Source organism: Rhea pennata, chromosome 13, assembly GCF_028389875.1.
Source record: "Rhea pennata isolate bPtePen1 chromosome 13, bPtePen1.pri, whole genome shotgun sequence".
Lineage (NCBI taxonomy): Eukaryota > Metazoa > Chordata > Aves > Rheiformes > Rheidae > Rhea > Rhea pennata.
The window spans coordinates 12,674,328-12,702,064 of record NC_084675.1 but is presented as its reverse complement, the minus strand read 5'-3'; the positions used below and the strand labels follow the sequence as shown (position 1 = coordinate 12,702,064).

Sequence of the window (27,737 nt, the reverse complement as noted above, 5' to 3'; positions counted from 1 at the left end):
AGGCACCTTTAATCTTTGGTGTTTGAGTGACAGTCAGTAACCCACAGCCTCTCAGCATATGAAATTTTATTAAAAATTAATAATGAGATCAAGAGCAAAGTATGATGATGTCCAGCATCTTTCTTGCTTAATATCACTGTCCAAGAACTAGAAAAGCCTGGTAAGCAGTGTGCCTTATATGTGTACATACATTATGGCAAAAGGTTGTATTTCAATTAATTAGTTTGTAAATAAAAAGCAAAGCAGAAAACAGAAGGAAAAAATTTTTCATTTAAGGAAGATACAGAGTCATATGCAAACTGGAAAATGACAACCTCAAACCCAGAAATATTCCAAATCGTTTAATAGCAGTAAGAAAAACATCCGTAAGAGTCAGTTCCCTGGTTGCTGCCTAGGAACTTCTGTTCTTCTTAAACTAAGGAAAAGTTTAGGGATTGTTCTTTATTCAGGTATTTTTTGTTAGGTTTTCCAGGCTGTTTGTGCAGGAAGGTTTTAGAGGGTGTGCGTATGTGTGTGTGCACACGTGTGTGTGTGTGTGCATGCACACACACGCACACACTACTTAGGAAAAAAATTTCCTGAGCAGCTGATTGACTTCAGGTCTTACACTCATTAAAAGGGGATGATATTTTCCACTCTCAAGCCGAACAAAGAAATCTGAACGACGAAACTTTCCTGTTTACATTTCTGGCATAGCAGCAGTTTCCCCTATATAAATAATATATTTATATATATTTTCTTTTTTTTTTTTTTTTGAAGTTCTGAATATACGGAGACAGCTAACATGAAACAGAACGTAGGTGATCTCCTAGGCAGGATGGTTCACTGTTTAATGCTCAAAGGCTGGAGAAAGGGTAGCCGTAACAAGGCAGACGCTGTAACGCGCACCTTGCCTGTGCCTACAGCGCAGCGCACAGATTGCTCCTGCAAAACTAACAGTAGATGTGCGGCTCCTCCCTTTAAGGAACAGGCTTGGGGAGGCAGCAGACAGTAATTTATTGCAGAATACAAAAGTTACGTGCTTGCAAAAAGCATCAGACATCTCCCTCATTTACATAGGGCTCTAAGTTTCAAGGGTTGTTAACATCTCTGTACACAAGCATCGAATTTTCATTAACCTGGATCTGTGCAAGTTTCTAACGTAAAATCTTCTCACTGAAATTTCCGTTGAATTACCAAATGGATCTGTACACAAAATATGTATATGAAAAATTATGTGAAGTTACACATTTTAAACTACAATACAGTGCTAACTATTCAGACCTGTACCCAAAATATAATAGCATTTTGAAGCATGTATTTCAATTGTAAGAGCCTTACAGTGGTGATAATAATTTAAGGCATAGTATGATCAAAGTTATTTTATTATAGAAATACATTTCTGTAACAGAACTAGATATACACTTATTTATAAGGTCCTTCATATCTGCACAATATTAACCTTGAAATATAATCTTCCTTCCAATTAAGTTTACTATTTTATAAATACAATTCTCTGCATTTAAAATTACCTTTAGACAAAAACAAAACAAAAAAATAAAAAACCCTAAAATCTGTAGCCTTAGACACAGACTGCCGGGCAGTGTAATGACTACAGTACTTGACCTTTTCAAAGACGGACTGTACCTAAAATGTTTACAAAGGTTATGAAAGTAAAATCTCTCCTAAAATTACATTTCTTTTGATGTAATGAATCCCAATCACAAAAACACTTAAGAAAAAAGAGCGTGCAGTATTTGTTTCATGTAACTATGATTCTTATTCACTATGTATTTTGCCACAACCCTTTCCTCCTATTAATGCTCTTAAAGAATTTGAATCTTCTGCTGTTGGAACACACACACTATGAAAACAATTTGCATCTGAACAGAAAAAAAATCAATTTAATGTAACTCTTCTGAATTATATTTTGGTAAAGCCAAAGGTCTATTCCTTGCTCTTTGTAAGGAACTCCCAAAGGGAGATCAGTAGAAGATGCAGGACAAAAATCCAGCCCATTTGAAGGAATAACATCTTTGACTGATGTAAACTTACTGTTTGTTGCAAAAGCCTATTTCCCATTACGCTCACAAGGGACCTGTGGCCAGCAGAGCCCAGTTCTACGGATGACAAAGTCCACCACAGCTTTACAAGTTCAAGAGCTTCAGGCAGCTTGAATTCCTACAGCAATAGATCAGCTTCAGAGCACTGAGATCCTTAGAGAAGCAACATCGTTAACTTCCTTGCTGATTTCTGTACAAAGCATCCCAGGGAAATTAACTCAGACTCCCCTCCAGGACATGGCCAAAAGTAAAGCAATGGCAGAGCCCCATCCGTCGCAACAGGGCCGAGCGTCACACAGTAACATCCTGCCATTCTGCACCGAGTCACTCCTATTTACACAATGTCACCCTTCCTCCAGCTAAAATGCTTGCTTGCTTTTAATTACACTCTAAAAAACAAAAAGGCACCCGTTTACATTAAAGTGTTGCAAAGTCCACAGTGTCAGCTTAAAAAAAAAACACACACATGCACACCCATCTATTTCAGTTTTAAAAAAAATAAAAGCTGTTAAAAAAATGATTTATAGATCTGCACCCAGGTAGCAGATTATGCTTCAAAATAAGAAGTCTGATCCTGACGGTTACCACGTGCTCACTGCCTCCTGCCAACGGGAGCTGTGAAGCCTCAGTATCCCTCAGGGCACACACTTATACAAGTGGTATAATCATAGAAGTCCCTGAAAAAAGAAGCAGAGAGAGGGAAAAAAGAGGGCAGGGAGGAAATAAGTAATACCTCAACCTTCACAACATCACTATGAAAATAATGTAACATATGACAATATAAAAAGAAATATTGCTGCAAATGGGGTTCAATGCACTCCACTTATTCTGAACACAGATAATCTCTTATTACAAAGTTATAGCAGAGAGGAAGCCTGATTTCATTCTGCATATTCTATAAAGAAACTTTGGTAATAGTGGATGCTTCAAGGTACATGCAGCCATCATATGAATGTTTCTGAAGGGAGGAAAGGAAGGGAGAGATTTCTGTAAGAGAAAAAGAGGAAGCTACAAGGATTTTATTTCCTCCTAAATAACCCTTTTAACTAATATTATTAAGTTTTAATTATGATGTCTGAAAAGACAACATTTTATTATCAGTTTAGTACTAGCAGTCACAACGATTGGTGCCTACCCCAGGATCCAACAGAGTTCTAATTTCAATAAGAACACTTTGAAAAAGTGAAGAAACACAAATTCCCTGAATGCAAAGTGAATAAATGCACAGAAGTAACAGAGGATGGACATGCCTCCAAACTGCAGTAACACATTCTTGCTCTCCTAGCCCCTAATATCACAGACTGGCCTATTTCTGCCCCACTGGAGTTTCAGGAATAGCAACAAAGACAAAAACTTGTCCCATTTAGTCCTGTATTGTACTCCCTGGGGAATTAAAGCACACTGGTTTTAACAAAGTCGAGAGCACAGACTTACCACCAATAATCAAAGTGCACTGTCATATAAACAATGAAGTTACAAAATCTACAGGACTGGAAGAAAATTTTATTAGCAAACAAGTAAAGATTCATCATCACTGGTATTGATTTCTGAGAGGCGAGCAGAGGACTCTAACATTGGCACTTCCACAGAATGGCAACAAGCCGCACGAATACCCAAAGGCTCCTCCCGATACGAGTTAGGGCAACATCGGTTTTGTCCATCCACTTGGATATGAACATTCACAGAGCTGTCTGAATAAGCAGACTCCCACTTTAAGGGTAACCTACATGGCTCTTCACTCAGCGGATGACTTCTACTTAAACTACTGCCCTCCGGGACAGTCCTTCTGGATGCTGACCCTCCATGGATCATTTCTGTAACACTTTCAGACAAAGGATCTCTGAAAGCCTTTCCTGATTCCACTTTGCTGGACTGTTTAAGCTCACTGCTAGAGGTCTCAGCACCTAAAGACTTATCAGCGTGTCCAGTCTCGGGCTCTGCATGTGCAGCTGTGCAATTACTAGGTAAGACAGAGGGCGACAGTTCTGTGCTTTCAGTCTCTGGCTGCAAGCTGCTGCATCCAGCTTCTTGTAGGCCCCTGGCCTGGCCAGCGGCATCTGTCTCTAAATTAGGTCCTGCGGGGGAAGGCGGAGGGCTCCGAACAGCTCCGTCAGCACAGCTGATGATTCCATCAGCATGGTTGATGATGCCGTCACCCAGCGTAGTCTGGGAAGTGCGGGCAGGCGTCAGGAGGGGGATCTGTCCCCTCGCTCGCGGCCTGTGGAAAAGCCTGTTCCAGAGCCTGCCCAAGCGCCTTCGAGACGAGCTCCGTCTTGACGAGTGACGTCTCATCTGTCTCCTCATGGCTGTTCGAATATTCTGCAGCACAGAAGCCTGTAATACAGATACAACAAACTATAGTTTCACACAAATTTAAAAGAATTCCCCTAAAGCCTGTTCTCTCCACTAATCCACTAATTTCTCACATTTTACCAGAATACTTAATCTATCATCTTCCTTATTAAATGCATATTTTCCAATAAACTAACCACCAAAGACATTCTGCCCCTACCAAAACCATTACCATACCCACACTTCTATCCTTAAAGAGTTTTCTTTGAGTTTAATCTCTACTTATCTGCCAGCAAGATGCCCCCTTCATCCTATCTGATCACCACTAAAGAACCAGACGGCAGGGCACTGAGTCTTCTATCATCAGCAATACATTTAATGTGTTCAAAAGTAGCCACAACACTTAGACAGATAACTGTGGTTCTTCACCACAAAGTAAAACATACTACGTTTTTTTCTTTTCTATGGAACTTCTATAACACAATTTCACTACTAAAAGAACACAGTTCCAGACTGACTTTATCTAATTTATAGTAGTCTGGTTGCTCATAGATTCATTTGCACTCATGTCTCCATACCTGCGACGCATTGTACACAGGGAAGTCTTCAACTGGTGGGATAAGTCCTTGTGCAATCAGCTGCCCATAGGAAGGCGGAGCTTCCCGCCGTACAAACTCTGCCTCTAGTCGTGTCATCTGGGTTTCAAATGCCCTGGAAACAGAACCAGATTAAAAAAACAAAAAAAAAGAGAGAAAGAAAGAAAGAAAGAAAAAAAGAGAGAGAGAGTGCGCGCAGTAGCAGCCATTTTGTCCTACCTTCCCTACATTAATGTAACAAAAGCAGTGCAGAGGAATTCATAGTAACAAGAAGAAAAGGTCACTCAAGTAGACCCAGGGAAAAATCTTATCACAAAGATAGTAAAGTATGTAAAAGGAGTAAGAGTAAAGGATAAATATCAGGGAGTCGAACCAGCAAACTCTTTGGTGCAGTTCCAACTTGGATTCTGTGCTTATGAAAGTTTTTCCATTTTGGTTCCAGCTCAGGCCAGTAACAGCATTAGCTTGTTCAGCAAGGATCCAGAGGTTATTTTTGGAAAATACAACATTAAGAACTGGAAAGAATCACACAACAGGGGCAGGCCTGCAGCTGCAGAGAACTTTGGCTTTCCTGCCAGAAGCCCGGCACCACCAAGGTTCCCAGCATAGCACTGCAGCTTCTTCTAGCTTCTTAGTCAGATTTGATCCAGGAGAGGATGTAAAGCACGTTGTGCTGAAAACACAAATGGTGCAGCAACACAGCAGAGAGCTACTGGATATGAAAGGAGACAGGAGTCAAAAGTCCCTCGCCACTTTCTCCTAAAGGAAAAAAACATGCTTGCACAAATATTCAAAGGACAGGCACAGAAACACGTGCAATCTACACAGCAAGGCCAATGACACTGAGATACAGGCGAGAGCTCACACTGATGCGCCCAGCAAATACTTAAAACACAGCATTAGCAGTGGCACACACAAGAGCTGCTGTTCCACTACTTCTGAAAAACTAGATTACTCTTCTCTAAGCCCAGTGCAGTGACTAATTGTCATCAATTCCATGGATTAATTTCACTGTATTATCCAAGTTCTCTTGGATAATACATTTAAATAAATGAATAAAAGCCTCAGCTATTAAAGCATCACCAGAGTAAGATGTTCACCTGTACTCCCTGGTCCTCAAAGAATACAGCTTAAATGCACAGCCCAGTGCTATCACCAGCAGCAAGCCACACACGAGACTCCCAATCAGAGCGGCTGTGATGACCTTCCTGGGAACAATCACCAGACAGTTATGTTCATCGCTTCCATCCTGGCAGTCTTCTTGGCCATCACAGCGCCAAGTCTCAAAGATGCACAGATTTGTACCACAATGGAAGTTTCCTGGCTGGCAAGTAAAGCAGTTCTTTTCATCTGAGCCATCTGGGCAGTTCTTTTGGTTATTACATCGGTCAAGTATTGAGTAACAAAGTCCACTGTTTCCTTCACATGGGTATTCATTCTTCTGGCAAGCAGGACAGTTCTCCTCGTCCTTGCCATTTGGACAGTGCCACCAGCCATCACAATGCTGCTTATCAGTGAAACACTCCTCATCACTTCCACAAGGGTGTTCCCAAGGAAGGCAATATCCTTTCACCTGATAGGTTGCATTGAATCCATGGCCAGTACTCTTGGAACGGGCATGATATGAGACAGTGAGCTGGCCCTTTGAAGACTCCACACTCACCGAATGCCTGTTGTTGTGATATGAAAATGTTTGCATTAATTTATCACCTCTCTCTCCAATGCCATCATACACCTTTACATAGTCATTGTAGCCTAACTGTAAATCAAGCTGCAACAGAACATGTCGATTATCCTGTGTGTCCACGTACCACGTGCAACGAAGGTCTGCTCTGCTGTGATCAGCACGGAACAAATCTGGGGAAGCAAAAGACCCATAAAAATTACCCAGTCTTTTACCACAGGAAAGATCAGGACAATTATCTTCATCCGAACCATCACTGCAGTCCTTGACTGAATTACATCTCAGCTCATTCATCAAGCACTTGGTGGAATGGGCTACACTACACTGGAATGTTCCTGAGGGACAGATGCTGGATTGAGGCTCTGTTGGAGGGACAGTGCAATTTCTCTCGTCCGAGTTATCCCCACACTCATCCATGGAATTACACTTCCAAGTACTGGGAATACACTTTCCATTTGCACAGCGGAATTCGTCTGGCTGGCAAACAGCCTGACCTATTTTTCCTGTGAAAGAGGGAGAGAGGAGGAAAGTCAGTATTGAAACTTTCAGAAACGTCCAATGCCACATTTTAAATATCTACTCCCCTGCACATCACAATTCAATCTGTCAGGCCAGTACGCTTCAGAAATACTGAAATAAAGCCAAGTGGAAAAAATATCAATGTTACCATGGCTAACACCTTACAGTCATCAAGATCGGCACAAGACCTTTGTCAAAAAATATTATCTTCTGGTTTTGCCAGAGAATGTATCAGTGAAGCCAATGAAACTGTAAAATTTTACCTCTAATATAAGAAAGGCGAAATCCCTGAGCCTGTCCTGAGCTTGATGCATCGGAGTGAAAAAATATCCAAACATGATCTCTTGCAGAAATGAAAGATGGAGGTATGGAAGATCCACACACTTTGTACTCCTCCCTCTTGGAAGACGGGCCAATCATCAACCAGTCTACTGCACATTTCTGAGAGTCTTCCAAATCAAAGTTCTTAAAACTGTTAGAAACAGAAAAAAACACAAGTAACAAAGAGAACATATCTGGAACAAAGCCAAACAAAAAAGAACAGGCTGTAACAGTTGACTTTCTGCACCAAGCAGCACTGACATAAAGAGATCACATTCAAAGACAATAAAACACCTACAGTACCTTGAGTGCATGTAAACACACCAGTCAAATTTCCCCCTGTTTCAAAAGAGACCCATCCCACAGGCATAAACAGTATGCCAAATAACTCCAAATCCTTCTTTCACTCAAAGCTCTTAAAAAAAAATGCTTCCCAAAACACAGCCATGAGTAAAAGCAAAAATTCTAGTACATATTATGTAGAAGGTAGATTAAATGATTTCTTTTCCAACCTTAAAAATTACAGATCTGTGGAAGGGGAGACTACTGTCCTGGGTTGGGGGAAAACACACAACAAAAAGCAATAAGGAGCAGTACAAAGACTCCTCAGGGGATCAAAAATTAAGACAAAATTGGTTCTTCAAGCTATGGATAGGCAGGGAGAGGAAAAGAGGAGATGAGGACAGCAAGGAATGGAAACGGAACCATAAAAATCTCTCAAACACCACGATTTTTAATTGAAAGGCTAAAATATTCCTTTCCTGGGAATGCAAGTCCAGAGTAAACAAATCTAAAACCTTTTACAGTCAAACATTCAGCCTTTCCACCAGCTCAAACCCGATGGCTACTCAATAGTAACCTGCCTAAGGCAAAGTAGTGACCAAATTTTTACAGGACACTGAACACAACCAAATGACAACTTGTGGTTCAAGAACCATCTAGCATATTTGTTCAGTCTGTTTACACAGATTAGATTTACATTCAGTAATCTGCAATGACAATAGCCACGCACAGAGAAGCATATCTCATTATGAAAGGACACTCGCATGTATTTTGGTCCTCTTCCACATAATGCAGCTATACAAACAAGCATGTTAAAAGTTTTTGCATACTCCATGCAAACACTCAGAAAGAAATTTCAGAAAGGTTTAAATACTCCTATGAAACAGAGGCCACTTTCCACAAAAATATTACGCAAAAGAGAAATCTATGAAAAAGATAAATGGAAAGAGAATTTTCTGGTATCACAGATAGTTACAAAAGCCTGCCAGATCTTTTCCTTTGAAGGTGAAAGGGAAAGAGCAGCAACTACATGAACTAGCCAATTCATTTAAGCAGGAGTTTTAACCTACACACACCTGTAGCTTCTGCCAAACATATTGGCTTAAAAACTCTTGAACAGTAAGAGGACACTGAAAGTGTTAAATTAAATGAAAATTGAGAGATATCTAATAACATATGTGCAGGCAAGGACAACCCACCCAAAAGTGTCATTCCTCTTTTCTAACTCTCCCATTACGCTGTATGTATCCTAACTAGGAAGAAACATTCTTGAAGTGACATATGTGGGAATGGGTGAAATAACTTTGCTTTAAGTGATCTCATCAAGCTTCTGAAATGAACAGATAAGCTCTAGATGACTTCACAGTCAGGATGAAAAAAATAAAGCATTCAACCATAAAAAGATAAATTAGAGAGTATCTCTGTCCCAGGTGTTCTGCAAAAAAACTTTTTAATGACCAGGAAAGTGTATGAGCAGCCACTAAATCATGAAAAGGAATTATATAGAGCAGCAGTAATAAATTACTGGCACTGTGTCAACTCTTGCAAGAGATCTGAGACAGCATTACTGAGCTACCATGTTGGTTTTGCTTTCTGTAACTCACTTTGGCACCAGAATCAAAAAAAGGTTTCTATCATTCCTACAGAGGATTATCTGTAGGATTTTCTTGCCATCAAGACTTTTTATATACGCATTGGAATTATATACCTGCCCAGCAACAAATTTTGTAAGAAAAGGGAACAGTGGTTCTATACAGAAATGGAAACTCAGAATTGAGAGAAAAAAAACACACACACACACACAAATAAAAATATCAAATAAAAAAAATCATCTGGCTTGGGTGAGACAGATGAGATCATTTACTAAATCTTTTTGATCTCTTACTTTTACCATTAGATATACCAGGAACAACCTTAAAGAACTAAACAGTTTGTTCTCCTGTCCTTCCGGGTTGTCAACACTCCCGCAGTGTCACGGCCCACTCTTTCCCCACTCTGCTGAAAAAAGCTACTACTGTCTATCACGTCAACAATTCACATATCAGTATTGTTATGTAACACCAGCTGCAGACATCTAAGGGGAGAATGTCTCTAATAAGCTGTCTGCACCTTATATTAAAATGCATTTCTTTCTAGAAAAAAGATGCACACAGTACAAAAAGATCAGCTACACTCACTTGTCTTGTTTTCACACTCTTCTGCAGATGATAGGGATACATACGCAGAGCTTGCACGTGCATGTAATTAACATTATCTTCTACTTGCCCATTGAGAACTTCATACAGTACATCGCTAATAAAGAGGGTTCTTGGCTTATTATGAAAGGTTCGGATGAGGAAGAAGCTTTAGCCCCACTTTCCAAAGCACAGGCGTAGAGAGAATAACGGATTTTCCCCAGTGTCGCTTGTGGATCTGAAACAGACTCGGCACAGAACCCCAAACTTCTCAACTCAGAGCTCCAAGCTCCAGGCACTCGCCAAGTACAAAGCACCACCTTTAAAAGCCTCCCTGCAAACGCTCGCAAGGTCTCGCAAGGAAGCCTTTACTGCAACAAACGCCTTCATATTAGGAGGAGGCAATACAGAATATTCACAAGAATGAACTCCTTTCCTAATAAGCCTCTTAATCGCATACCAGTACCTGGAAGTTTGAAACATCACTGAATAAACACAATTTCTCTGAAATATGGATGTCCTAGTTTTGATTTAAGATTTTTACATACAACTTTCTTTTTCTAAGGGCAAAATCAAAAACAAAGCAACTCTCTTCTCTCATGCAAACTATAATCAGACACATTTTAAACATACTTTGCTTTGATTAAGGCATTATCACTCCACAGCAATTCTTCCTGAGCCCTCCTGTTAAGTTATACTGTCTCCAATAGAAGCAAATTTTGTTCCATATAAATTGATAGTGATTTTACTTCAGACCAAAAACGTGATATATTTCAACAAGGCGTCAAGCATCTTTCACCACACAAAACATCCCTTTATAACAAAATACTAAACACGTATACACGTGTGTATATGTAAATACATAATTATTTTTTGGTTTATAATGCATTTTCAAAAACAAGGTTTTATGTAAGAAATATTTCTGCCATATTGATCTGACCTTAAATAGCGTGCTGATCTATTTTACCCAAGAGTTCCGAATATTTCACTTCTTTCATCACCTGTAATTAGGTCCAGCGCTGATGTTAGTCTTCTGAAGAAGAATTTAATCCTGCTACCCACCAAACAGAGCGTGTGGACATTTAGTTGTTCAGCTGAACTGTCTCAAACCGGTACGCAGATTTTCCCTGTCCAGAAGACTAGCCCAGTGGTTGAACGATTACCGTACGAGGCGAAGCAAGGGCGAAGGTGCGTGTGCCCACTGCCTGGCAGGGCCGTGCGAGCACCTTACGCGCTCTTTGAGGACAGGCTGAACAGAGTCCGTTTGCGTGTCCCTCTTGAGGGAGGCGCTTCACGGGCGTAAGTCACTGCGTTTTGGGGGACTAAAGCAAGAAACAGAATCAAGCTACCCGAAGCAGAGGGTACTGGTGGCCAGCGTCCTGCATCTCCCACGACACCTGACAGCACTGGGGTGTTTCTGAACAACTTGGGTAAGGAACCACTGCGGTCTGGGGAGAAAACTGAGGAGGCAGAAAAGCTGCTGGCAGAGAAGTGTGCCTTGCTCTGCCGCGGACCCTCACCAGCAGACCACCGTGCGGTGTCCGAGGGACCGCAGCGCGGGCCCCGAGGCATGCCCTGCCACGGAGGCTGCAGCACTAAATCTGTTTTTACAAAATTCCAGTAAGATTATCTAATGTTTCTGTCAGCAGCATGATTCTGGAGAGAGGTTACTTCCAGTACTGCGGAGGACTCCAGAGAGCACCCTGTGAATGAGAGGATTGGCTATGTATCATATCCTGCCTGTAAGATTACTCAAATGAAGCAACAGTAGCGTACAATGACATTTTCCTATTGACTTTCTAGTATTTGCATGTTGCTGGAAAGAATTTAATTAGAACAGCTTATCATAAATACTCACATTCACTGCTGTAACCACGAAAAAATGTGCTACCTGCAGAACTAATGCTTAGCAGGGTTACGCTTTTTGCCATGTGCACTGGGAAGAGTCACAGCAGCTACAAAATGTTAGTTCTATAAATAATATTGGGGATTTCCTACAACCCGCTTCAGTAATTTAGGCACAAAACTACAGATTAAAGCAACAAAAACACACATTCTTAATAACTGTAAAAGAACAACCATGAGATGATAAGGAAAGCAAACAAGAAATAGTAATCTGTTGGAGGTCCAGCAGATGTAAAAGCTGAATGCAAGGAAGTAAATAAACGTGCAATTTGGCCCTCTAAACTCATTAAAAAATTGGAGAACAAATACTACGGGTAGATCAGTAGAGAACAGCCCCAAAATAAAGCAGACCAGCCAATTAAGCAAGAGAAGTCACTTCCATTTGCCAGCCTCTCACAGCAAGCGCAGACTGTGAACAACTGGTGACTTAACTGGCTCGTTAAAAACTTCTGCTTAACCACTGAAGCACAAGGACCTGGAAGTCGGGGAATCTGCTCTATTCCCAGCTCCCAAGCACCAACTAACTCTGTAACCTTGGGCAAGAGATACATAGTCTGGTTTTCAAGAGCGGAGCACTGCAACTCTGAATAAAATAAATGGCTGAGTTTTTTCAATCAATGTTGAATTTTGAAACTCTGAGTTCAGCAGAGATAATCTGAAGCAGTCCCTTTAATTTGTCATATAACAACATACTAGCAAGCCTTTACATGAACAGTCCTCAGTTTTCCACAGAATTTTAAGCTCAGGTGGCATCTGAAAAAAATTTGCTTTCAAAGCCATGACATGTCACTTCACAAAGTAAATGTCAATGAAAGCAATTCCTCCACCCTCAATTCATAAGAAACAGCGTGAGAGGGTCACTAAGGAAGCAGCAATCATTTTTACTACTCTATCCTGAATTCTGAAAATGGAGCACGTTTTACTCTCAGTCCTGTAACTTCCTACAATAAAATGCAGTTTGTGTAACTTCTGTTCATGCCATGGTTAATTAAAACAAACAGACAGATAACAGGACCTGCTAAACAAAAAGATCTTATTTTTCTCTCATATACAGAAACATACTCATATAAAGCCTATAAAGGATGGTACAAAGGCAATTTCCATCCCATTTTCACTTGATCTTACAGGATTTTCACATAGCCCTCTGAGAAGAGGCATAAAAATAGAGAAAATGAGAGCAAAAATAAGTGGTGGCTGCCTGATTTCAAAATGACACAACAGAATCCTGGAAAACTCAAGTCCAGTATTCGCCATTTGTCCCCAGGTCTCAACAGCATGATTCTGGCAAATAAACAAACTTAGAAAAAAGTGCTGAAACATGTATAGTTATCAGAGAGGCACAGGCAAGAAGAAAATATATTTCCTTTTGTTAAGTCTGATCCAAGGATTTCTAAAAAGTAAACTATAATAAACTAAAATAGTAAGCATAGAAATATGAGGACATGAAGAAAATTCATACAAACATATGAGAGGTAGATATTAAGGACATGCCCACAGGAGACAGTATCCTTCATTCAAATGTAGATCTGGACACTGTTCCATGGAAAGGTGCTGAATAACAGGTTTATTTAAAAAAAATCACTAACTGCAATTTTTCTAGAAATTAAAACTACTTTCAATTGCAACTTTATCCCTTAATGACTCTTCCTATATACCAAGTATGCAACTTACATAATATTGCTGTCTTACTGTCAACAAGATTTCAAGACCAAAAGAAATGCATTTAGCGTAACATAACGCACAATTCTTTTTTTTTTAACCTTTCAAAATCCAGATCTTATCGTAAGAACTAATTGTGTTTGATTTTCCTAGGGAAAAAAAGCCACTGTTTTTGCCCCTATCAGCAAATTTTTAGGATAAAAAACATCCCCAGCAGTAAAGAAGAAAAAAATACTTGTATCTGAACTCCATCTCTCAATCTGCCTGCATCGCACTAGCCTGGGCAAGTCAGCTGTCTCCCTTAGGTCCCTGGCTTTACAGGGGCTGCAACTTTCTGAACGGTTTGGGGCATCTAAAGACATCCTCAGATGCTGTTAACACTTTGCATTTCATGTATCACTGGAGTGAGTCATTCCAAGTGCGTTTATAGTCAGAAATGTAACACCACAACACATCTGCTACCCACAAGCCAAACAACTCCCTAGGATGTAAACACATAGCTCCCATTGTCCGCCTGTGTGCATGGGAGCAGGACGTGGCTGTACGTATCCAGTGACAGAACACAAACTCTTCAAAAAGAAATCTTTCAAAATCATTTTTGCTGTGCACGTTTCCAAACTGTATACATGCATTATCACCAGTTTCCTCATCCTGCCTTCCCTCATTTCTTCAGGCTCTGTTACACTCATGTTCGCAGAGGAGAATCCTAGTTCTAACTAGGAGCTCTGAGATGATTTCACAGCATAAACTACAGTGCTATTCTCAGGAGCAAAGTTCTGTGTCTCATTTATGTGCTTCCTCAGAGTTTCCAACAATCTCTGCTTTGAAACAAATTCCCCAAGTCCAATATGGCTTAATGGGGTTTAAAAGCGTCTTTCTATTTATGGATCTCAAATGCTGGCAGGTATCTACTTCCTTTCTCTTGTTCCTATTTTGAACAATGGACAAAGGAGCCCTCCTATTATTCCATCTGTAGCAGATTTGTTTTTAATTGCAGAGCATCTGCAGCTGAAGAGGTTTGCAGTCTTTTTAAGCAGCTGAGCAAAGAACGAGCAGATGGTGTCAAATACAACAGTACTAAAAACAAAACAAAAACCCTTTCCTATTTTTTTTTTAATAAGCAATTCTTGGTCTGAGGAGGATACTACGACTAGTGCACACAGATTATGCACATTCACAGTATGTTGATATTATAGGCTAAAATTCTTATCAAACCTTTTAGAACATATTACAGTCTTATAGTCTTTCTGAGTTGTACTTTCGTAGAAATGGCTGAAATTGTGCCACAAATTATAACTATTATTTAATTCTGTAGAAATTAAATATTTAGTAAAGAAAGTGTGTGTTTTGGTTGACAAGTAACAATAAGCAATGATTACCTTCACCTATCAATTAAATATAGTACCATTTCAAGACATCATAGACAAAGCCATTTTTGCTTTAAGAACCTTAAGTAGCCCAACTGAATACAGGCTACTTTGGGTTTTATAGCCTTCACCCATTCCTATTTAAGGGCAATGAAGAGAGTGAAGTCTACTTAATGTGAGTAAATGTATCACTGTTTCCCAACTCCTCATTTATTAGAGGTGAGTAAAATCTCACATAGGCAATGTGAAGATGAATATATTAAAAGGCTACAAGCAACTTACATGTATAACAATGGATGTCAGAAGTAACCTACAGGACATGCTAGAACATTTCCAAAATGAGTGGGGTGCCCAACCTGCAATCATGCTTTAGCACCATCAGCTTCAGCTTCCTGCATTCAACCAGTCTACCTTCAAGGAGCTCTGACAGCTTCATACCGGGATATAACAGCTCACATTTTGTTTCATTTCAGCAAAGCAATCCTTTATCTCCACAGAACCTCATGAACCATACCTAATTGTTATCATGTCTCCACGATCTCCTTGAATGTACCAGCTGCAGTTTACAGCTGGAGGATAGTTTAGTGGCCAGGAAGGGCTATAGATGACTCCTCGTCTCTCTGTGTGCTGTTCCAGTTCCCCACTGCAAGCAGCTGTTAATGAGGAGGGAAAAAATATTATTGTTAATGCTTTGCCTAATCAACAATTCACATTAGCTACAAGAGCTTTCATCAATTTCTGTGGATTGCAGACAAATGAGTCAATAATTTCATCCTCTTACTGCCTTCTTTCCTGCCTTGGTTTTTAATTAAGACACCTGCTTTAAGTGTAGGTAAGCCTAACCTGCATTTCAATGTAAAATCGATCAATAACCTTGCATGAATCCACCAAAGGCTACAATCAATAACACTGCACAGACCTGCCAAGAGGATGTAATACAAAAATCCTTCTTACCAGCTTCCCAAAGCCTGGGTATGTCACTCAGCAAATGGAGATCCATACTCACTGTAAAATATCTAGAAGCTTATTTTGCTATAATACATTCCTGGATATTTGTTCATTCTCCTAACTGTATCAGAAACCTGAAGATTTTTTAAATGGATTAAAAAAAAAAAAAAAAAAAAAAAACTTCAACAAAATAGAAGGAACTAAAGCAAGCTGGACTTCGACGTGATATGTTTTCATTTAAGTATTCCAAATTCCTTCTGAACACCACAGATAAATTTTCCAGATAGGGGAAGGAGCAAATAGGACTAAATAAAGCTCAGTATTTTCAAAGTACTTTCAGATCTTCCTATGGACAACAGAAGGGTAATTAAAGCCAAATCAAAATATTTTAATTTGCAATTAACCAATTTGAAAATGAAAGTGAAATGTTCCAAGGACAAATGGGAAAGCTGCTCTGATGGGAAAATGCATTCTCAGTAGATTAAAAGAGGAAAACTTCTGTGTAATGCAATAGCTATTCTGATCATTCTTCAAAAATATTTTTAAAACTATTTTTAAAACAAATGACTATTTAGAGCCTGACTTGTGGATCACAGCAGAATTTTCCAATTTTTCATAAAAGCTTAATTTTTCATAGCTTCAAAAGGTGGCAAAGAGAAAAATGATGCCTTATATCTCAAGCTTTTTCATATATATGTTTAAGTACACTGCACTATAATCACATACTTAGAGTGCTGCCTGAAACGTAGCCACACAAACACATCATTTCCCAATCACAGCCAGGATCAGATTCAGCTGCACTGGAGGGACAGAGTGAAGAAGCGCCAGCAAAGCTGCCTGGCTGCAGTCGGGTCAGACGACACGGCCGCCTGCACAGGGCCTCGCCACGCTGGGACCGGCTGCAGCATCCCTCACCCCTGAATCCGCGCCTGCCGCTATTCAGTTTGCTCGCAGTAAGCACTTTTGAGGTGAGAGCCACAAGAATACACAAAGCATTACATGAGTAACTTGAGGCAAAACATATAAAAATCCATTATTTTCCCCCTCTAAATAGGGCATTCCACTGAAATATATACACATAATTCCTACTGCTTTCAAAGGCCACAAAAATGTACAGAATACATCAATACATGAAAATATCCATTTTTTCAAACAAATATTTTACAGCAAAGCAGTTACAAAACCAAGAAAATTTCCATTGCCACATTTGGAAAAAGAGAGGCTCCATACTGCACACTAGTAAAAACCCTGGACTACAGGAACAATTACAGCGTTACAAAAGTAAAAGTAAGACCACGGGACTTTTCAACTATAGTTCTCAATGTATTTCATCATATACACAAAATCACCCAACCTGCATCTTTCAATGTGCTCCTCCACACATTTACCACTGCAAAAGCGTATCATAGCAGCCTAAGACAACCCTGAGATAACAACCACAAAAAGGGAACCTGGTAAGACTGTATTTCATAAATGCCAGATTAGTAAAACTTTTCAATAGGAAACAAACAGCAGAGACAAAGCAAACAGAGCAAACGTGACATACAGCACTATCCAGAGGCTTCCACCAACAGCATGGCAAACATTTCTGTTCCCTTTGTATCAACTCCTGTTCTGGATTAAAAATACCTTTTTGATAGTACATGTATTAGAATAGACAACAAAACGATAATTATGCAAAGCCACTCTGAGAAGGACACACTGGTGACTCCACATCATCACTTCTACTCACACGTTCATCAGTGTGGTAAAGCAGCATTTCCTTTCCCAAATACTTGTTTTTCAGGTTTAGGAGGTATTTACAAAAATCCTGAGCAATAGTTATTTGAAGTATTCCAGCTTTTTGGAAGCAAGATCACTAGCAACTTTTCTTCTGCAATAATATATAGCTGCTAGATTGGAAGCAGTGGATCTGATATAACATGACCGTTTGTTTTTTAGTGAGAAATACTATTAACACTGCACATCTGCTATTAGCATCTTCAGTATATGGGGAGGAACAGACAGAAAAAAAGATTTTCCATTTTAACAGCAAAATAGTAGCTGTGCAAATCTAAGGGCATAAGCAAGGTAAGGCCTGTGCTGACACTGTATGCCATTTCAGGCAGTTCTTGCCACGTTAGTTGTTTTCAGTACTTCCCGATGACTTTACCCTTCTGTCATGCTGACTTAGCCTATCCAAAACTAAAAGGGCAACTGCTTTACTCTTACAAAGGCTCCTAATTTTAATGGACCACAAATCTTAACTCTAAGTATCAAGATGTACTTACTACCTTAACAGCCCGTCCTGGCTCTCTAACCCTATTGTGACAAACCAGCGGGGAGGAGGAGGGAGAGGAAGGAAACCGCTATTATGTTTACCAAACCTCACTTATTTGCCATATGCTTTCGACACCTTTCATTTCCCATCAGTGCTCATTACTATGGTATTTGCACGTCAACAGATCTGCTTCCTCATCAGCTGTCTCCTCCTCTTTCCTCCTTGTGACCGCTGCTGCGTGCTAAACAAGGTGAAATATCCAAGTGCTGCTTTTACAGCAGTTGTTCTTTCACCTACTTAAACAACAATTTTTTAGAAAGAAAAACCTACACTGAACAGAGCCCTCAGTACTGGGAACAAAACAGAAAAACCACGTTAGGGCACAGTCTCATATTGTTGGGGTTTCAATGGCAGTAGAGCAGTCCCAACTCCCTTCCCGGCTCCTCAAGCCCACCCTCGCAACACCCCACTCCTCCGCTGCAACAAGCGGCAGCTGCCCGCGAAGCTCATGGACGCACCGAGCAGCAACACGGGGACGGGGCTGCAAACTAGGTCAGCCAACGATCGTGGTTAGGCGCTGCCTCGCACGAAAGGCGAGATACGTTTCCTCCAGCCACCGCACTGTGGAACAGGGGCAGAAACTGCTGAAGCTGGCACTGCAGCCTGAACTCCACAGCACGAAACTGCAGCCCTCCGTCGTACCTAACGCCTTCCAGGTTGCATTTCTGATGTGGAAGAGATACGGTCAGAAAGTTCAGTACAGCAATGCAAGCATACAGTACTGTATTTTTAAGTTAGGCTTCAGCATGACAGCGTGATTCCTTAAGAAAAACAACCAAAAGCCTTTTCAAATCACCAAAACATCTGCAGCAAATCCCTAAACAAAAGAGAGGCAATCCTCAATTCCTCACACGGCCTCATCACAGATCATTCGACAACCTTTGTTTTCAACAATTCTTCTACAACTGTTTTTCCTACAGCCTTTCTGTACAAAGAGTGAAAACACAACTTAGTTGGCAAACCAATAAACAAACAAAAAAGATTTTTCCTGAGATGGCATATTTAAAAACAGATAAATCCTGAAGACAGATTAATAATGATTACTTTATAGCTTAAAACACAAAAAAACTTTAAACCAATGCCCAAAAAGTTTTGAGTTTACAGTTTCTGTCAAGCAGACATAAATCTTAATGAGATTCTATCTGTAATAATCAAGTGTCTAGTGGGTTCCTTCTACCATAAAGAGCAGCTGATTCCCCCCACCAGTTAAATGTGTCACAAATACTTGCTACTAAAAACTTGAAGTTTTCAAAATAGTGCATGAACAGTATTACTCCTACTTTTGCAAGAGGTCCAGCTCAACCAAAGGACAGGACAGTTTGCACTGGTGGCATTAAACTGTGCAGGAATACATGTTTAGGATGATCCCAGCACAAATCCTGCCGTTTCGCACGTTTGCCGGTTCTGCAATACTCCAGAGTCTGTCCCAGATGCAAGAGACACACCTCAATCGTCTGCTCCAGGGTGAGGGATGGTTTGCATCTGCCATAAGAAACTTTCTTCCAAAACTCAGTGCTTGGCAGCATGTATTTTCTCAGCAGTTATCTCAGCATAGGCAGGAAACTCTTCCCAGTTCCCTAAAATGCTCTCTCAATGCACACTTTGCTTAATGTAGACTCCTTGTATCAGTGAAGAGAAAGGACTTTCCGAGGGCTCCTCTCCACTTTATCTAGTCTAACAGCAGGCTGTTTCTGTCCCCGCATCAGAGCGAGCCCAGCCCAGCCCAAGGAGTCAACCTGCTGATCAGACAGAGCCAGAGTTAGCTAGCACTCCACTGGATCAGCAGGCTAAACTGGCTCACAGGGGAGCAAGGGGAAAGGGGGACATGGCAGGGGGGAGGACAGCTTCCTTTCAGCAGCACTGGTTTCTCCAGTTTGAAGTGCTTGCACAAATACAGTGGAGGTGGTGGCTCTCCCTGCGTTCTCTAGACCTCATTATTTCTGCAATTGCTCACTTTCTGAAAAGAAACCACACATTATTTCTGCGACTGCTCGCTTTCCGAAAAGAAACCACACTCTGCCCCATCGTAAAGATCAACTCTGTAATGAGCTGCTCTGCTAGGATGTGCTTAGGAGAGCAGGCATTCCTCCCAACTTTTATCAGAGCTCCTTAAGTCACACCTCCTGCAAAACGATTCCTGCTAGGGTCATCTGCCTTAAAAATGCATTATCCTAACCTATAATACAGAGGTAAGAGAAGCCACACATGAACCACGCTACTGTTGTAACCTTTTATGATCATTTTTTCCCCCATTCTAGTTACACTGTCAGGAGACAGAGCAAATCAAAGCTGTATCGAGACAAGAAAACATGAAGGCTACCATACTCTAAGGTTTTCCACAGATCTGAAAGAATAAAAGTGAAATGTTTCATCTATCTCTTCCTGTTTCTAGCAAAATGCAGCATTAGAAAGCAGTAGAGCCAACTGGATGGAGTGTTATATATTTCAAACTAAAGCAGCATCACCAATCTAAGCTAGCCACTGCATAATTACTCAAGTTACACTCATATACTATACAGCCAACAGATGCCAAGCTCTATCAAAAACCAAAGAATCATCCAGACAGAACACTGACCAGGATATAGATTACAGTCTGGGTTTTTTTCCAATGAAAGAATTGAAATACAACGTTAAAAACAACAAATGTGTCCTAAGTGGTTCACCTAAACTTCCCCTAAGCTAAATTTAATCATAAAATTACTACATTTTCCTGATTTAAATCTTCTCCCAAAACTCCATATTGACTTGGAAGCTCAAAGTCCCACACTAATCAACCCACTGACTTACAATTATTTTTGTGTTTTCCCATCTCCTTTTCTCCTCTGTTTTCCATATTTGGTTACTCTGTTTTAATCTAAAAGTTGCAATCTCTTTGGGCAGAAAATACGTCTATCAGTGTGACTGTAGACTGACAGGCACAAGGGGGCCCTTATCACTAAGAGGCCCTCACACCCCAATTACAATGTCACAATAAAGCAAGCAAGTAATGGTACTGCTATCGACACGGAAATTACACCAAGCACTGCAATTCTGGTTGCATTTCCACTTTGACATTCACGAGACATTTTTAACATTCCAGTTCTGCTTCCCCCGGGAACAGGCCACTATTCCCAGCTTGACATTCCCAGGCACATTTCCTAGACAGAGATTTTTCCCCTGAACATATCAGCACACACTAAGACCTTAACCTCAAGGTTACGTTTTCTTCCTAGCACAGTGATATTCATGCAGTTTAATAACCCCAGGAAGATTTAAAGTTCTGAACTTCCTAAAATGTCAATGTTACTCTTGTTCCTCAAGCAAAGGTCACACACAGCCCTGTTTAAAGATGTCTTCAGGTGGGAAAGAAGCAACAACTTCAAAAGAACAATAAACATAAATAAGAAAAATGTGTCTTACCTAATGAGGTAACAGCACTTTCTATTTTCCCAGTTAGGAAGAGATTCACTGTGTAAAGACAGAAAAATAATGCTCAAACACATTGCATTGGTATAAGGAGGCAGTTAGTAGTTAACCATTGCTAAACATTTACCATGATGCTAATATAAATGATTTGCACTCTTCCACCAATATCCACACTGACAATTCACATAATCAACTATTATCCTTCACTGTAGCTATAAAAAAACCAATACAGAATGTTAGTTCAAATATGCCACCAAGAGAACCAGTTGCCAAACTACTCTAAATCGTCTTCTGTGGGGGTTTTTTGTTGTCGTTTTGTTTTGATTGGGGAAGACAGAAGAACGATTACACTAAAACATTCATAATCACAGCCAGTCACTTTACCTGCTTAAGCACTGGAAAATAATTATTGAGATTATTATCTTCAAATATCTCTCCTCTGAATAAAGCAAAGTTTGTTTCTCCCAGGTAAATGTCACCTTGAAAACAAACCGCAAAAGCTAATAGGATTAACTTGATTAATCAAAAGCAATGAAGTTCTCAAAAAACTCCAGTGGTAAAATCAAAGCAGGATGAGGAGATGCTGCAAAACACTTACAAATTAATCTCCAAATACTCTTTATTTTCTCAGAAGTCTTCTCTCCCAGTATATACACATTGGAGTGATCTGGTAAGAGGTGCTATTGCCAAAAAAATATTTCTCCTATGCTATCTTTACTTCAGAAGTCAATGTAAAACATAGTTCCATATTAGTTTCCCCACGTAGTCTTTAAGGCACTTCTCTAATGGTTAGACCATCTCATTTTTAGCATTGTTCCACATAGACAGCCTAATAACAACATGAAAAACGTGAACAAATCAAGAAGGTCTAAAAAGTTACCAAAACTGAATTTACAACATCTCAGGCCAACATCCACTTTGGCTTAATTTTGCACATATTAAATCCTATATCTTTTTATAGTACAGCAAGTATTTAATAAAAACATCACTAAAAATGAACAATAGGAGAAAAGAGGAAGAGAAACTGTCTCTGTTCCCAACGGTCACTTCGGAAGCTCACAATTAATACTATTTATTATTGCAGTAGCATGTATGAACACAGGCCATCATCTTAGACACTGCCCAGACGCTACAAAAAAATGACCCTTGTTCCAAGCACCTTCTGCGGTAATTTGGCACCAAAGGGAAAAAAAAAAAGAAAAAAGAAAGAAAGAAAGAAAGAAAAAAAAAGTACCTAGCAGTAAAGGGGTGGACACAGAAACGCTAAGAACAATTCCTTTAGCTTTTGGCTTGCCAGTTTGAGCCCAGTCACAGTTTTCAGTCATTTGTGGATCTGAACTTTTACCAAATCCTACCAATTCAGATGCCTTCGGTGGTTTTTCAGTGACTTTTATCTAGATGTTCACAGTTTGGACTTCTTCCTTCCTGAAGCCAGACTAAGCCAGCTAAGTACAGACTCTGATTTCAACACATATACAGACTGCTAAGTACCTCAGACTGAGACCAGGCCCTTCACATCAAAGTGAACGCTGTTCCTGGCATCACTAAGTACAGAAAATTTGAATTACTGACTTCAGGACATTACCACAGATAGAAGGGAGAACGACTGTGGCTCCCCCTAAATGGTTGCAGAGCTGAATTTTTCAGTAACGCACGAGGCAAGGAGGGCAACCGAATGACAGCACGCGTATGCAGGCTTGATCTGCAGGTCTGGGTTAACAAGCATTACCACCACCTTCAAAGGACCCGAATAGCATGGAGATACTATTACATAACTAACGCAGAGAAATATTCTCACATAATAACAATATGCCGTGTAATTATTTATTTCACGGCACTCACGTGCTCTGAAATGTCAGTAAGCATACTTCAGAGCAATACTGTAGTCCTGCACCAGGAAAGGGCTCTGGTTCAAAAGCTAGTTCTATTAACCATTTCTCTGCAACAAAGCAGCGTATCTTGGCTCACCATTGCACAAAATTTTCTCACATGGTATTAAAGCACCACTGTTCCTGTAACCACAGTAAATTAATCATAAAGACTAGAAAGAAATTAACTAGCGATTAAGTCACAAGTTTGATTTTAAGAAATTTAAAATATTTTATTTTGCTCCAAAAGGAAGTATATAAATGTACTCTGCACAACTATTATCACCTTAACCAAAAGGACTGTTTTGCACTGCATGGAAATGTCTGGGTCTTTTAGCGTCACACTACAACCTTTCTTCAGGTTTCCCACCTGAAGTCTCCGCAGGGGTCGTAACCCAACGCTAACTCCTGCGCAGCGGTTACCGCACGCGCCTCACTAAAGGCCCGCGTGTCCTTTAAGAGGCAATCGTAGCGCAAAGACGCGGGGAGAGGGAGGAATTAGCTGACTCAGAGTCATGTTACTTTCTTCTGAGAACCCTCAACCAAGCAGTCCCAGTTTGCTAGAGAAAGATAAAGAGCTCCAGGCCGCTTTGCGCCGAGGGCCTGGCAGATACCTAAGACGGCACCCCCCCGCACACCCAAAATGCTACGCAAAAGCAAAACATCTGTTGGCTGGCAAGGGCGAGCTGCTCTGTCCTCATTTCAAATTCTTTTACACTAAGACAACAGTCAAGAATAGCTCTCTAAAACAAAGTCCAAATTTCACATCAGGTCCTTTCCCCAACAAGCGAGTAACCACGTGGTTTACAGCATCTTTCTTCCCCTCTATTCAAGACCATCAAATCAAAATGCAAGAGTACTCTAAACTAGCATTTTCAGAAGCACTCAACTCTAAGTGTCAGAGGCCCAAAAGAAATAACAGCCATTCCCTGTTGGTTTACTTGTCCCATGTCAAATAAAATTTTCAAGTCAAAGTCTAAGGATATATTAGAAAGTTCTCCAGATACTCTTTTTCTTAGCAGTTGAGGGCATTTATGGGAAAGCCAGGAAAAACAGAGGCAGTTCAGTTGGCTCACACCCGACATAGGAAACTCGCTGCGTCCTTCACTTCAATTGCTAAGTAATTCTCAGGGTGAGGTTTTCAAGGAGGAAAGCGGTTATTATTCGCATCTCCGAACCAAACAGCAGCCGCCAGTCTCTCCCCACAAAGACAAGCTATGAACTTCACTATTTCGGTATTTTTTCTGTCTGCCAATGACCCACGCCCTCCAGCATTTCTCAAGAAAGAGAAACAAAATGGCTTCACGAATGAACCCTGGCAGCAGACCCAGTTCCAGGCTCCGGAGCAGCAGCTTACAGCTGAAGCCACGTACAGCAATACCCAGCAGCAGCGTGTCTATGCAGACACCAAACATCGCAAAAAGCCTACAGGAAAACAAAGAAGTAAGAAAGGAAAGGCTGGAGAAGCAAGAGGGCAGGAACAGAAAATAAAGATGAAAGGAAAGCACAGACAAGCAGGAAGTGAAACACCAAAACAGTCGGAGAAGCAGCACTGAGCTCTTCAGGGTTCGCCGAAGCAGAATACCTTCCAAGCTTCCCACCTCTCCTGCTTCTCAGCCTCCCCAACTGTCACTTGTGCAAGAAATAGGAATAAAACATTGCAGCTGAAAACAAGAGCCAGACAGCGATATTCTAGAAGTCACGGAAAGCAGAAGTCTATGAAACTTTCAACTTCCCATTACCCACAGCAAAATACAAGCAGCATTCTCACTTAAACTCTGGAGTTTATATAATCTTTGAATACGATACTGGTCATGTAAAAAACAATTGTGCTACGTCCCTTAAATAACAAACGCTTCAACAAAGGTCACTTGGCCACAAAAAGCAAGAAAATAAGAAACCTGGCTGAAACTTGTATCCTTCTTAACTTTGTCTAAGCATTGCAGCAGACATACTCATCCTGTGCATGACACTCCTTTAAGTCTCTGCAAAAACGCTACGTGCATTAGAACTAACATCCAAAGTGTTTTGTAGTTCAAGCAGCTTCTTACATCGTTTTTCCTTTAATTAGTATGCACCTATCTGACAAACAGAGAACTCCTACATTTTAGCTTCCTACATTTTTCTAGGCAACTGCTAATATTAAATATCTGTGTGTGTGTACAGATATATATACACACATATTTAATAAATCGAAGACGTAGTCTGGCCACAAATGCACGTTTCTGACAATAAACAGGATTCATCACACAAACTACCAGGGATCATTAAAAAAGAGCTCTGGTTTACTACATCAGCGAGGAGCGGCTGCTTCAGCGCCCGCGGCTTGCCGAGCCGTGACAGCTCCGCCCGCCCGCGGGCAGCCGGACCGGCCGCTGCGCCCCTCAGCCGCGCCGTCCCGGACCGCCGCGGCTCCCCCGCGGCCCTTCCGCGGCGCGCAGCAGCGCGCAGCTCCACCGCACCGACTTCCCCCTCCAGCACAACCCGCCGAAACACAGGGGGCTTCCTGCCAGCCCACCCCAGCGGCGGCTGCGGCGCCTCGCAGGGGGGAGCCCTGAGGGCAGCGGCTGGCATGAGCGGGGAGCGGGGACACGCTGCATCGCCTCCCGCGACCTCAGCCCCGCGGGAGGCGGCAGCAGCCGCTCGGAGCGGGAGGGACGAGCGCGGCAGGGACGCGGCGCTTCCCCCGCGGGCAGCCGGGCGGGCGCGGGGCAGCGGCGCCCCGCGCGGCCCCAGAGCCGCCGGCCCCGGAGCCGCGGCCACGCCGCAACTTTTCCCGCGTCGGTGCCGGGGGCGAGGGCGAAGCGCGGCACAGCGCGGCACGGCGCGGCAGGCGGCGGAGCCGGCGCCCCGAGGCCCCGGCGCGGCGCTGCCCCCGGCCGCCGCCGAGTCCCCGGGCCGCGCAGGCCGCCGCGGGCGCCGGCTCCCGCCGCGGCGCGCCCGGCCGTGCCCCGCCGCCCGCACTCACCCAGGCAGATGGCGGCGAGCGGCCCCAGCGCGCCCTGCCGGAGCTCCGCGGCCGCCGCCGTCTCCATGGCGGGGCCGCCCCGCCGCCGCCCGCCCTCCAGCGCGGCGCAACCGGCGCCCGGCGCCGCTCTACGCCGCCTGCCCGGGCCCGGCGGCGCGGCCAGCGCGCGGAGCCGCCGCAGGCCGGGCCGCGGGGAGCGGCGCTGCCGCACGCCGCCGCCGCCGCGCCCCCATGGCCGGCCGCGCTCGGCGCCGCGGGGCAGGTGGAGGAGGACGGGGCGCGGCGGCGCCGCCCCACGTGACCGGCCCGCCGTGCGGCGGCGGCGGGGCCGCGGGGGCAGCGCCGCCCCGCGCCGCGCACCGGAGCGCCCGCGCCGCGCACCGGAGCGCCCGCGCTCCCCGCCGCCGGGGCGGGAGTGGGGGTCGGGGGCGGCCCGGGCGCCTCCCGCCGGGCGGGCCAGGCCGCGCCGCGCCGCGGGGCCACGGCGGGGAGGCCGCGCCCAGCGCCGCCGCGGCCCGCCGGCCCCCCCCTCCCCGCCCCCCGGCGGGCGGCGCGGAGGCGGCGGCGGCGGGCTCGGCGCTGCCCCGCTGCGCGCTCGGGGCCGCCGGCCCGCAGGGGAGCCCGCGGGGCCCGGCGCGCCGCTGTCCCGGAAGGCAGCGCGGGGCGCAGCGCTGCGCGGCCCCCGCGGGCAGCCGGGGCGGAGGGGAGAGCGGGGCGCCCGCGAGGTCCCTCCTGCGGGGGCGGCGGCGGCGGCAGCAACCGCCGCTGCGCCCCCTCCAGCGGCTCCTGAACTTGTCGCTCGGTCTGAGGCGCTCACACCTTCCCCTCCGCGCCGAAGAGGGCCGCTGATCGCTAGTCTGAGGAGCTGCTCCGCGGGGCGCCCCGCGGGCCTGCGCGCGCCGCGCAAGCTCCGCCGCGCGAGTAGCGGGATGAGACACTTCCACCCCCGGGCCACCACCAGCGCCCGCGGCGTTTCACTGGCCGCACAGGCAGCTTCCCCGAGCAGACGTGCGCTTCTGCGGCTCCGCCACCGGAGAGGTAACAGACCCGCCGTCCGCAGACTCGATTAAAACAAACTCTCCTATCGCTAAATTAAATATTGATCGGCAATATCTAGTCGGCATCATGGAACAATCCATAGCACCCGTTATTTCCCAGGAAAAGCTCACAGTTTCTAAGTAACGTTGATGTTTACGGCTTGCCCATGCACATCAAGGCCCAGCCGCGCTAATGCTCTCCGCGCGTGGAGCGAGCCGCGCGGCCGCGGTACCTCCCAGGGCGAGCGGCGGCGGCGGCAGCTCCGCTGGGAAAACACAGACTCGGTTATTCTGTCGTCGTCTTAGCGTCCAGGGTTCGCTCTTTGCTCTGAATCACCAGATTTGGCAGA

The 27,737-nt window shown here is 43.3% G+C and overlaps 1 protein-coding gene across 3 annotated transcripts; it reads right to left on the bottom strand.

The window, feature by feature from the left end:
- Window positions 1-51: 51 nt before the first annotated feature.
- Window positions 52-26,442, bottom strand: LRP3 (LDL receptor related protein 3). 3 transcript variants are annotated; one of them, XM_062586134.1, is made up of 7 exons: window positions 26,351-26,442; window positions 21,509-21,556; window positions 15,356-15,494; window positions 7,397-7,605; window positions 6,031-7,117; window positions 4,913-5,045; window positions 52-4,376 (listed from the first exon to the last, which is right to left on the bottom strand). In XM_062586134.1, exons 1-7 carry the CDS (start codon window positions 26,415-26,417, stop codon window positions 3,549-3,551), a joined length of 2,511 nt encoding a protein of 836 aa, XP_062442118.1. In that variant the 5' UTR covers window positions 26,418-26,442; the 3' UTR covers window positions 52-3,548. The 3 variants fall into 3 exon arrangements, with proteins under 3 accessions (XP_062442118.1, XP_062442119.1, XP_062442120.1); XM_062586135.1 differs by lacking the exon at window positions 21,509-21,556; XM_062586136.1 differs by lacking the exons at window positions 15,356-15,494; window positions 26,351-26,442 and adding an exon at window positions 21,642-22,164.
- Between the last annotated feature and the right edge of the window lie 1,295 nt (window positions 26,443-27,737).